Source organism: Mauremys reevesii, linkage group 3 (assembly GCF_016161935.1).
Source record: "Mauremys reevesii isolate NIE-2019 linkage group 3, ASM1616193v1, whole genome shotgun sequence".
NCBI lineage: Eukaryota > Metazoa > Chordata > Testudines > Geoemydidae > Mauremys > Mauremys reevesii.
Window position 1 is genome coordinate 110,644,419 of NC_052625.1, and position 12,801 is coordinate 110,657,219.

The following is a 12,801-nucleotide window of genomic DNA, read 5'->3' on the forward strand; positions in this document are numbered from 1 at the left end:
TTGAGCGTGGGTAGGGGGTTTTGTAGGGAAAGAACAATGGTTCAAGGGAGAACACTAGATTTGTTTATGGGTAAACAAATGGCTCAAAGGCATATATCAAAGTTGTTTTGTTCAGGCTAGACAATAGGAACTGCTCATTCCTGGCTATGGGCGGTGTTCCTTCAAGGAAACTCACAATGCAGTTAGGCAGCTTCAGTATTTTGGATACCAATAAAGGATTTATTACTAGAATTGGTCTGATAACCACTGAGCTGGGTGTGTGCAGGCGGGTTCATTAACATCTGGAGCAGAGACCCCCCCATCATGCAGTGCTTCCCTGCTTTTCTGGTCCCAGAGTTCCATGCAGTTCTTGCTGTCCAGTCTGTATGCTAATAGAGATGCCTCCCTGTCCCAGCTTCAATGCAAATGAGGCTAGGGGAGTTTCCTTAATCCTGTCACCCTTGTTTGGAGGGGTTTAGGTGTATCTTTCACCGCCTTTTCATTGCTTTTTGTAAGTCTTTCTTCTGATTGGCTTTGCTCAAGCAGAGGCTGGGGCAGGGGGAGTCTTTTGTGAGTCAGACAGGCTGGACGCTGCACTCTGGTTCCCCAAGAACACAGAGCTCATAGGTAACATCAGGCAGAGTTTGTGTACAATGGTTTGTATATAAAGTTTGTGTACAAAGTAGAACAGACTACTATGAGACAAGAACTTTTTTCCCCCAAACTTTTTCCCCCACCCAGAGCAACCCACACCTTCCCACAACCCAGCAGCCCTGGATTTGACACAACAAACATGTCAGACCCAAGATAACCTAAAAGTTCCCCTGGGGAATGCCAAGAACAGCTACAAACAATGTGTGGATTATCAACGATAGAAGACGCCCTCCCTCTTGGTAAGCCAGAAGGTATGGCACTTGATGAAAAACCTACACAAGAACAGGCCGTTTCATAAATTGGGCTATGAGTTCCTTGGCAACTATCAAGTTTCCTGGCAAATTAACCCAATTATCTTTGAACATGAATTACTTCATTCTCTCCATATACACCCAGTTTTCCATATAGCACTCCTGAAGTCCCACATTCCCTCACTACTCCCAACCACCATCACACCCTCCACATGGAAAACCCAAACCATTGCCCACGTATATGAAGAGGAGGGGGTGATGTAAGAGATTACAAGCCTCGAACACCAGGGCTCAGATTGTGCCCCCCGCCCCCAAGCCGCTCAGTTGAACCAGTGGAGAGGAGGTCCAGCCAAGCTCTAGCTCACAAAGGCCTTGTCCACAAAGCTCATGATTAGTGGAGTCATCCTGTCCCACTGATTGGCTGGTTTGCACTACTTGAACCATAAAGAGGCACAGGAAGTTGTCTGAGTAAGCAGGTGAATTCCTGGATGACTGATACTATAGACTCTGTCTACTTCCTTATTCCTAAACCCCAGCTTCCTGCCTGTCCCCCTTATCCCACTCTCCCATCTGCCTCACTCCACATCCCTGCTTCTACATCTTACTCCTGACACTAACTCCAGCTTCGACTCCTGGCTTGACTCCTGACTCCGACTCCATTTTTTTCAGTGAATTTTTTATACAGAACAGACACTTTCATAATGTTGCAAAAACACAACTGGAAAACTTTAAATGCCATTGGAAAAATTGTCCAAGGCCTTAGCCTTAAAGTCTTTATGAAGAAGGCTTTTTGGAACTTTTTCTCTCCTTAGGGTAGATGACCTATCATTACTTTTTGGTTTCTGCATTGGAATGGGTATATCAGTTTAGAAACAACTGTAATCCCCTCTTAAAGATCCACAACAAAGATGTGCCTCTCACCTTTGCTATAGCAATCTCTCTGTGATACCTCCGCACCTCTTTTCCCATCTGTTTTTTTTTTTTTTTTTTTTTTGGCTCTGGCATCCTCTTAAAGAGGTCTATAGATTTTATGGGCAAGTGAGCATGTGTGTTTCTAAGACTCATTGTTCTTTAAAATAAGTGATGTTCTATTGTACAAATAATGCTTTGTGTATTCCCTCAGGCATATTATTCATCTGAAGGACTCATCTCTCCATCTGGATTATTTAAGGCATTGATTACAATAACAACAAAGGAGCAACTGCGGGAGTAAAAAGAGAATGCAGGCAGAAGTCCAACAACAGAGTGAGGGCCACCCAGTTTATTGCCCCCAATGCAGCATGTATGATTACCTGCCCTATGGGCGGGTGGCGTATGTGTGCATTCGGTGCAAGGAGCTCCTGGCTCTCAGAGACCGTATACAGGCTTTGGAGACTAGGGTAGCTGAGCTGAAGGAACTAAGGGAGAGAGAGAGAGGTATATAGATGGGACTTTCAGGGACACAGTTGAATGGTCCCACCTCTGGTCTGACAGCCTCTGTGCTGTTGAGGAGGATGAAAGCCTCATGGAAGGAGAACATCCAACTGGAGCAGAGGAAACAATCCCATAGTTGCGGCCCTCCTTCCAGATGATGTTGTGGTATCGTCTCGCACCGAGGATACCTCTCTGGGGGAGTGAACTCCAGTTATTAGGAAGAGGCAGGTATTAGTAATGGGCGATTCGAGCATTAGAAACATAGATAGCTGGGTTTGTGATGACCGGGAGAACCACATGGTGACTTGCCTGCCTGGTGCGAAGGTTGCAGATCTCTTGAGACATCTAGATAGGATTATGTGTAGTGCTGGGGAGGAGCCGGTGGTCATGGTACATATAGGTATCAATGACATAGGGAAGGATAGGAGAGAGGTCCTGGAGGCCAAATGTAGGCTGCTAGGTAAGAGATTAAAGTCTAGGATCTTCATGGTAGCATTCTCTGAAATGCTTCCAGTTCCATGCGCAGGGCCAGTTAGATAGGCAGAACTGCACGGTCTCAATGCTTGGATGAGACGATGGTGTAGGGAGGAGGGGTTTAGATTTATTAGGAACTGAGGAAACTTTTGGGAAAGGGGGATCCTATACAGGAAGGATGGGCTCCACCTAAACCAAAATGGAACCAGATTGCTGGCACTTAAATTTAAAAAGGTCGTATAGCAGTTTTTAAACTAAAGGTTGTGGGAAAGCCAACAGGTGTGGAGGAGCATGTGGTTCAGACAGAGACATCCCTGAGGGGAGGATCTACTAATGGGTAGATCCTTTATTTTAACTACAGAAAGATAGATTTTAAGTGATTGTAAGTGTTAGCAAACAGATCAAAGCAGATTACCTACCAAAAAAACAAAGCCACAAACTAAGCCTAATGTAGTAGATAGGATTTGAATCAGACATGCCAAACCTGTGGAAAAAAAACAACAGATATTTGGCTTGTTTTTGGCTTCATTGGTGTGTGAGTTGCTTGTTGGCTAGTTTTTGGCTTGTTGCTTGTTGCTTCTCTTTTTTGATCGGCTCCCAGCAAGCAGGGGCATGGCGGGGTTAGCAAGGGCAAAGTGGGAAGAGAGTCAGGGATGCACAGCGGGCCCAGAACAGTCCCAGTTTGCATGCAAGGGGGATCTAGTCACATAGAGTGTTGGGGTTCTTAGGGATTGGCTTGTTTTGAAATGGGTTTAGCTTGATTTTTGGTTTATTGTGAAAGTCGGGTGCTTATTTACCACGTGAAAGTTGGCAACTGTGGTTTGAATTAGCAATATTTCACCCTGACGGATGATACAAGCAGGCTTGCAGATTCTTAAGGCACAGGCTGCAATTGCTGTGCAGTGTGGGTTCCCCTCCCCCATTCCAAGTCCTTTGTCTTCCAGAGGTTCTTTCAGGTGTTAAGTTGTGGGGAGAATGAAGACAAATCATGATGTCACTCTCAATGTTATATAGTCTCTCCATATGGTGGGAACCCTTTGTTTTGAGCTAATTTCCCAGGCAGTTTGTGGAAAAATACGAGTACCAAACTGGAGTTTAGTGTCATGTGGTCTGGTCACATGCCCTTGCATATCATGCTGAGTCATAACAGCCATTACTCATAGGCTGGCTGAAATGCTCCCAGGTGAGATAAACCTTTTCCATGGGCCCCCGGCCTTTCCTGATGGACCATTAGCACTGTCTAGCTTCTTCATTGTTGTACCTCAAAGGCTAGCTGAGGGTGTTTTAAACTTCACAACATCTTTCAGTGACAAATACAGAGCAAAACTTTAAAACTTCACATACAATGATAAAACATACAATCCAACAGGTTGTTAATGTTCAACGGATCAAGAATTTTAGAGTGATACCTTATAAGGCATACTTAGTACAAGATGCCACATAATTATATCATAATCATATTACATTGGTGAATATGAGGTGGAGAGTGTCACATCCCTGTTGAAAGCAGAGTCGTTTATTGGGAGTGTGGAAGAGCTGGAGAAGGTGTTGCCAGCTGATAAGGAAGAAATGAGCTCTGTCCAGAAGCTCGGTGCTAATGAAGTGGTGTCCACTCCATTGTGCTATGAACGCTTCACCCCTTTCGCGTCCAGCTGGCCATCTACATGGGGAATCTGATGGTGGTGATTGCAGTCTCCCACTTCAAAACCCTACCAACTTCTTACTACACTCCCAGGCCATTGCAGATCTCCTCCTGGGGTTAACAGAGCTGCTGGTATTTTGGAGATGACTTTTGTAGGCTGCATACCTTTCTGGACACTGTCTTTTGTTTGACCTCTATATTTCCATTGATCGTCACTATGCTATCTGTGATCCTTTGCTCTACCCCACTAAATTTACCATAAGATTGGCTTGTGTTTATATAGTGATAGGATGGAGGTTCCCCATGGTTTATACTTTTTTCTTGCTCTATACCAATGCAACTGAGGAAGGCTTGGGCCATTACAAGACATACCCTGTGTTGGTAGATGTCGGCTGCTGTTCAACAAATTCTCTTCTTCTTCCCCTGCCTCATAATGATAACTTTGTATGTGAAAATATTTATTGTGGCAAACAGCCAAGCTAGACAGATAAGTCGCATGAACAAGAGTGCTGGATCTAGGCTACACTTAGGAGCATCAAAGAGGGAAAGAAAGGCAGCTAAAACACTTGGTACAGCTGTAGGAATATACCTCCTGTGCAGGTTGCCCTTTACTATAGACACCATGCTGGACTGTATTCTAGATTTCATTACCCCACCAGTTCTTATCTGGTTTGCTTACTTTAATTCAGTTTGCAGTCCCTTGTTGTATGTGCTACTGCTGGTTCAGGAAGGCAGTGAAACTAGTTTTAACTCTCAATATCTTTGGTTCTAAGACATCTACCGCAGACTTGTACCAGGAATGACCAGAGCTTTTAGCTAGCACTGTATGCGAACATAGCTCACAACCATAAACATGGCTCCCAGGAGGAGACCCTTTCTTTTTGTATTAAAGTGGTAAGAAATTAGAAGAAATACTGAGACAACGATAAGAAATAAAAACTCTGGGAAATGTTACTGACACAGATTATTTCTGCCCAATGAAAGGGTGAGGTTTTCAAAGCAACCTACAGTGTTGGGATGCCCAATTCATCTAATTTTATTTAGGCATCTTTGAAAATCTGAGCCAAAATCCTGAAAGACAACAACAGAAAAAGTCTAGGAAATATTGAACTACAAATCATCAAAACAGTTCTCATAATGGTTACTGGAACATTCAGTTAGCTGTCATTATTCAACTCAATCTTCATTTTTCTCAAAGCAGTTAGATCTGACAGACCCCTAACTTGACAATACAGCCTTGTCATTTACCTTCCAGAACAATCATAACTGCATCTAAATTGTAAAAACCTTTTGTTTTATAGAGTTGGTAAACTTTTAAAGCTCTAATATTATCAGTAGACTGCTCTGAATGTACTTACCAGAAATTTTTCTAAAAATCTGTTAAATATAGTAAAATCTCTTTTACAAAAATAAATGAGCAACTAAGTAATGACTTAAGTATTTTTTCTACTTGTTTTCAATTGTTTATTTAGTTGTATATAAACACATTGTTGATATGAAAACTGGTAAAAATTTTAAGTCTGCAGAATTTTTTTTAATAATTAATTGAGACTTAATTATTATAATTTAACATCTATATTGCAATAGAACATAGAGACCTCTCAGACAGGTTAGGGTCCCATCAACACTAGACAATAAGGGTTTACCCCCATGGAAAATATCAATGAAAATGAAAAATCATTCATTTTGGTTGAAAGATGTTTGGGTTCTTTGCTACTTTAATGCCTCCTGGGCGCTCTAGTTCAAGTGCCTCAGGCCCCATTCTCCTCTATAGGCTGCGCTCCCTCGTTAGACTACATCTTCTGTGATGTGTGTACCACAGTCTCCCCTCTGGCTGAGTGGAGTTTATATAGCATGAGAGTTCCATGGCCATGGTGCATTATGAGAGATGAAGTCTGGCGGTGGAAATTGGAATGGAGTGTGGAGAGAGGAGAACTGGAGTGTCAGGCACTCTAATTACAATTCCCATGAGACCCTGTGGCAGAATTTCAGAACTGAAATATTTTGGGTTTGGGATGAAATATTTTGGTTTGTGCCCATTCAGTTTTTGGATGAGAAATTGGAAATTTCCATTGAAAACAGACACTTATTGCAATATATGTGTGTGTGTGTGTGTGTGTGTGTGTGTGTGTGTGTTTAGCCAAAAACCCAGTTTTCCAATGAAAAAAAGTTTTGACAGAACATTTTCAACAGCCCTACTCAGCAGAGTAAATGACAGCCCCCATCCTAGAAACTTTCTAAGGTAAAAGACCTTCCATGTCTTTATATTTAACATATTGAAGTAGAGGTAAAGTTCATCCTCCCATTTCCGAGATGGCTGTAAACCAAATCAAATAATATCCTCATTTGGATGTTTGTGCATAATTTTTTTCTGCTGCAGCAGCAGAATGAAGAGTTACAGAGATTTAACTCTCTACAGTAAATCTCTGTAACTCTTCCAAAGCAAATACATGATTGGAGACTTGTGAACTCCTCAGAGACAGCTCCAGGTCTTCTGTGCTGTATATATACTAGCAGCAACCCAGTTAATCTAAGAAAAGAGGAAAAAAACCAAATCCATTTTTATTGAGCATTGCCACAAAGGAGTCATATGGAGAAAAAAAATAAGCAAATGAGCTTTGAAATTTAATAAGAAAAATCAGATGTATACACACTTTACAGGTAAGCTGTAAAACTATTAATTGTTTGAATCAGAAGATTTTCTATCTGAAATTAAAGACTAAAAACAAAACAAAAATCACAGCCAAAAATGTTTTCAGTGAAGAGATGAAATACAGAGAGAGATCAGGTAAAACAACTTCTACTCCAATGTAATGATATACTCAGCTGCATTTTGTAAAGTACTAGAAGAATTGCAATTTGTTTTGATTTTCCAGTCTCAATAGTGGAATGACTGTATGACAGAGTTTTCTAATGATTCTTTCAGAGGACATGTTTGTCTCTGTATGATAAAAATAATTTGAACCACTATGTAGAATAAAGAAATCAATTGAATCTGAAAAAGTTTGGCAAGATCATTTAGAAACTGACTAGAGAAAGACAGCTGGATCATCTTCAAGAATTTATGCTATGTCAATGACAGATAAAAACATCAATAAATGGTATTAATGAGCTGATGATTACCAGTGTGAAGACTGCAGGGCTGGGTTAGAAATGTTGTTTACCATGAGATTGCAGTCTCTTACTGAGCACACACACTATGATATTTCTTATGCATGTTAATGTCATATATCATTTCAAAGTACTAAAGCACGACAATATGGTATAATATACGTATATAGGATCCTTTCCTGCAAATACTCTTATTCACTTCTGGGTAGACCTATTAATTTCAGTGGTGCTACTTGCAGGAGTAAAGTTATATACATGCTTATATGTTTTTGGGAATAAAATTTATTAGACATAAGGTCCAATATTGCTTCCATCAAAATCAGTGTTGAAACTCTCAATTAATTTAAGGGGATAAGGATATAGCTGAAAATAAGTCTGATATTTTCTAAATCTTTGGTGTAAAAAATAGAGAGAAGAAAGACTACACAAAGTTAAGCATAAACACAGCATAATTGGCTTTTGGGTGCATTCATATTAGAGGATTATTTATAAAAGATAAAGTACCCTAATATAATGGCTCTACATTTTTATATCAGCCTGGCATACCCGTTGTAAACCTCTAATATGTTTGTAATGGCAAATATTCATATTCTTATCATACAATGGCGTTTCAAATGGATATTAGAAAAGTATGCCAGAAAGCTTTCATGTGCTCTTTGGTCCAGAAATAGCTTTATATGAACCTGACAAGCTGGGAGAAAGAAAGAAAGAAACCACAGGAATAGGTGAGGGACAAATAGGGGGGATAGCTAACACCCGAGAAGGGATATGGACCTATAGAATTGAAAGGAGGAAGAAATGGGGCTTGCGGAGGTGGGTAGTTGATTTGATTAAAATCTGTATTCTATTGAAGAACGAGTCCCTGATGTGTACAGAATCTAAGTATCTAATTAAATTTGGGGACCTTGTAGCATGAGAAACCCCAAAACTTGAGTCTTGTGGTTCATGATATTGCAGAAACTCTTGTTGGCATTACTGGAGGAACACAATTCCTTAGTTTACTACTGTGAAATAATGTTAATTAAACTCCCAAACTCTAACAACATATACATAGCATGTGTATACATTTATGTATATGTTCGTATGCATGCACACATTCGCATATAGGATGTAACTTTTCAGGCCAAACTCCATCACTTTTATTCTATTAGAATAGAACCTCAGACTTATGAACACCAGTTAAGAACTGACCAGTCAAGTACACACCTCATTTCCAACCATAAGTATGCAATTTGGTAGTAGAGAGGGGAAAAAAGCAAATAATATACAGTACAGTACTATGTTAAATGTGAACTCAAAAAAAATAAAGAGAAAGTTTTAAAATAGGGATTTGACAAGGTAAGGAAACTGTTTCTGTGCTTGTTTCATTTAAAATAAGAAGGTTAAAAGCAGCAATTTTCTTCTGCATAGTAAAGTTTCAAATATGTATTAAGTCAATATTCATTTGTAAACTTTTGAAAGAACAATCATAATGTTTTGTTCTGAGATACGAACATTTCAGAGTTATGAACAACCTCTGTTCCTGAGGTGTTTATTAACTGAGATTCTGCTGTATACACAAGGAATTGTGTAGCAGTTTGCTGGCGTAAGGAGTAGCATGTAGATTAGAGTGCGCAGACTGAAAAGTGACATATATGTTTTTTTTCCCTCTTCTTACACATGTATATTTGTAATATTAAATACTGGTTAAATAAAAACAGAGTCTTAAATAACAATTATCCATAATAAAGGATTAATACAGTTCACTAAACTGGGTGTTGTTTAACCTGTTTTTCAAAACTTTAATGCTTTGAGGCACAGATTGTTTAGCAAACCTCAATGACTCCTCAGCACGATGCTATTATATTTCTCTTAATCCTAGCCAAGTATGTGTTGAGGGTATGCACCTCAGTGGATTAATATTACAAAGAGAAACTTGTCTGCAAGTATACACTTGGTAACCTATTGGCAAGCATGCTAAAAAGAAGAAGAGCTCTGAGTTTTTGTCACTCTTTTACCTTGCAGTGTGGCCAGGTCCACAAAGTGTTGCATGTTAAAATCTTTATAGCATCAACAAGTTTGGGTTTTCTGATGCTGTAATGTCTCTCCTGAAAGTATGGTCAGTACCTTCAGGAACAAAGATCTATGAGGTGATGGATAGAGCTGTGGAAATCTTATGAGTGTCATGTGTTTGAGGCTTTCATTTTGCAAACCTATCATCATAGCGCTAATAGTGTTGAATGTATAATCCATATGTAGCAGGGTGGACCCTGCTCCTGCCAGAAGGGGTTTAAAAAGTGGCCTGGCAGGGCTTGAGAAGACAGCCTTCAGGCTAGGCTGATTGGGGAAGTGGCTGCAGCTGGGGGCCACGCCCCAAACTGAGGAACAGGGCCTTATAAGAACGCAGGGAAGCCAGAAGCCAGACAGTCAGTCAGTCTCTCTCTCTCTCCCCCCCTCTCCCTCCCTCCCTCCCTCCCGTCTCAAGCTCCTACGCAGCCGGGTCTCTCTCTCTCTCTCGAGAGAGAGAGATGGGCCCGGCTGCTTAGGAGCTTGAGACTAGATACCTGAGTGCAGCAGGGCTGGGGAAGGCTGAGGAGCTGGGGAGCTCCAGCCTAAAAAGCCCCAGGCTGCGACCTAGCAGTGGGCCAATAGGTACTGGGGGTTGCAGAGGGCAACCTAGGGGTAGGCCAAGGCAGCAGGTCCAAACCCAACTTTGCCTGTGATGAGTTGGCTGAGACTGCAGTCTGCCCCAGAGTGTGGGGCTAGACAATGACTGGCAGTAGCCGAAAACTGAGGCAAGGTAGGGATAGAGGGTGAGGGTTCCCTAAGGAGGGGAGACCGAGAGAAAGGGGTTACTGCTAGGGGGCAGCACCCCATGTAGAAGGGCACCGGGTCCAGGGAGGGACACGGGGGGGCCTACGAACAGGTGGATAACCACCCTGCAGAGGGCGCTCAGGGCTGGACTGAGCTAACTTCGCAGAGCAACCAGCGGGAGGCGCCGCAGGGGTGAGTCGACCCGTTTACACCATAGCAAAAATATTCAATATTACTAAATGTTTTTGAGCACCTTAAGATTCAAAATGATTTAGGAAATGATTCAGCCCATTCCTTTTTTTGTTAGCATTGGGCCAAATTCTGCTATCTCTTATACTGGTGTAAGTCTAGAATAACTCCTCTAAAGTAAATGGGAATCATTCTGATTTGATGTTCTTGAAACTGAGAGTAGAATAAGGCCCATTATTTTTAATGTTAGGTGTTAATCAACTAATCTGAAACACAGGTCTGCAGATGTTGCTACTGTTAATGTCACTTTGTTTATTTTTTCTTTTTCCCCAGGACTGGCTGTATTGTAATACTTTTGAAAAAGTTACTGTCGTTGATCTCAGATCATGAATTCATCCAACCTCTGGAGTCCACAGAATGTGCAGTATTGCTTTGACTCTGTTAACAATTCATGTCCTAGAAATGTAAGGTCTACAATAAGTCTTTGGGCTATGTACATTTTCATGGTGGGAGCAATAATGCTCACAATGGGTGGAAATATGCTTGTGATCATTTCCATCGCTCATTTCAAACAGCTTCACTCTCCAACCAACTTCCTGATCTGCTCCATGGCAACTACTGACTTTTTGCTTAGTTTCATGGTTATGCCCTACAGTATGATCAAGTCTATAGACTCATGCTGGTATTTTGGAGACCTCTTCTGCAAAATCCATACTTTTTGTGATATAATGCTCTGTACCACCTCTATTTTCCATCTGTGTTTTATCTCTGTTGACCGTTACTATGCAGTTTGTGACCCACTGCATTATGTCACCAAAATAACTATCCCTGTGATAGTACTATTTTTATTAATTAGCTGGTCTGTCCCATTCTTATTGGCTTTTGGCCTAGTTTTCCCAGAGTTGAATATTGTTGGCACTGAAGAATATGTGACTTCCATTGACTGCTATGGTTTCTGTGCCTTCATACTTAAGAAGCTCTGGGGAGTGATAGCTTCTCTTATAGCCTTCTTTCTCCCAGGCACAGTGATGGTGGGTATCTATGTCCACATATTTACAGTGGCAAGAAAGCATTCAAGACAAATTGCTAAAATCCCCAGTGCAATAAAATGTGTCTCTGCAATGAAAAACAACATCTCCACAAAAAAAGAGAACAAAGCAACTAAAACTTTAAGTATAGTTATGGGGGTGTTTGTTTTTTGTTGGCTGCCTTTCTTTAGTCTTACGATAGCTGATGCTTTTATTAACTTCTCAACACCTGAAGATTTGTACAATGCCTTCCTCTGGCTGGCATACTTCAATTCTACTTGTAATCCAATCATTTATGGTTTATTTTATTCTTGGTTTCGCAAAGCATTTAAAATGATTGTGACTGGTACAATCTTCAGACCAGATTCCTCTACTCTTACTTTATTTCCCTCAAATACTTAGTTAGCCAGGTAGGGCTTTTATGAATGGATTAACATTAATAGATGCATATGCTATTTCTGAAGATCTTTTAGAATAGGTCACATAGGGCCCTATATTGACAACATTTACAAAAATCTGCACATGCTTTTTGGAGAAACAGGGATGTGCTGGCTGCAGCTTCCCGCAGCTCCCACTGGCACAGGAATGGTGAACTACGGCCATGGGGACAACAATGATAAGATAAAATTTAAAAACTGGGAATAAATAAAAAACAGATAAAATATCTGGTATTTAAGGCCCTACTTAATTTGCGATATTGCGGAAATTGCAGATCCTGCAATATTAGGCTTCCCCTGCAATTTTATCAGCCACTGGGGGCTGACAGTGGGAGCCTCGGGCTGCTGATAGCCCCACTGTCAGCCCCCAGAAGCTGGTGACCAGTGTTCCTGTTGTCAGCTCCGCACATGGCAAGGCTTCTGTATAACTCCTCTCCAGAACATCCCCTTTTTTTCCCTGCTGCCCCCGACATGGCCCCTGACACTGGGGAGCTGGGAAGGAATGCAGTGAGGCTGGTTTTACTGGTCTTTCTATACTTAGACATGTAGGGCTTCATTAGAGATAAGACCCACAGGGAGTTGGCTGTAGCTCCCCAATCTGAAGTTGCCCATCTCCAATGCAAGTTTTTTCTGTACAGTGATATTAAGCCACTGGAAGATTGGACATAATGGATCACTGTCCCACCCGCACTGCATCCTCCCTCTCCTTAGGCCGGGCACTGTGGTGTGGGAGCAGTTGGTACAGGAGGCAGCTGTGCTACCCTTGCCAACTTTATGCCAATGCAAAATTTCCTTGTTTAAAGGGAACTCTAGGCTGGCCACTTCCAAAG

The 12,801-nt window shown here is 41.3% G+C and overlaps 1 protein-coding gene and 1 pseudogene across 1 annotated transcript; both read left to right on the forward strand.

Moving 5' to 3' along the window:
* The first annotated feature begins 4,340 nt into the window (after positions 1-4,340).
* On the forward strand, positions 4,341-5,216 carry LOC120401839 (annotated as a pseudogene).
* Positions 5,217-10,296: 5,080 nt separating this feature from the next.
* Positions 10,297-12,482, forward strand: LOC120401306 (trace amine-associated receptor 4-like). The gene is made up of 2 exons (XM_039531099.1): positions 10,297-10,509; positions 10,840-12,482. The coding sequence occupies exon 2, from the start codon at positions 10,893-10,895 to the stop codon at positions 11,934-11,936; it is 1,044 nt and encodes a 347-aa protein (XP_039387033.1). The 5' UTR covers positions 10,297-10,509; positions 10,840-10,892; the 3' UTR covers positions 11,937-12,482.
* Positions 12,483-12,801: the final 319 nt, after the last annotated feature.

Coding starts and splice junctions, on each gene's coding strand:
- LOC120401306 (XM_039531099.1), top strand. CDS start 10,893: ATGAATTCATCCAACCTCTGGAGTCCACAGAATGTGCAGTATTGCTTT.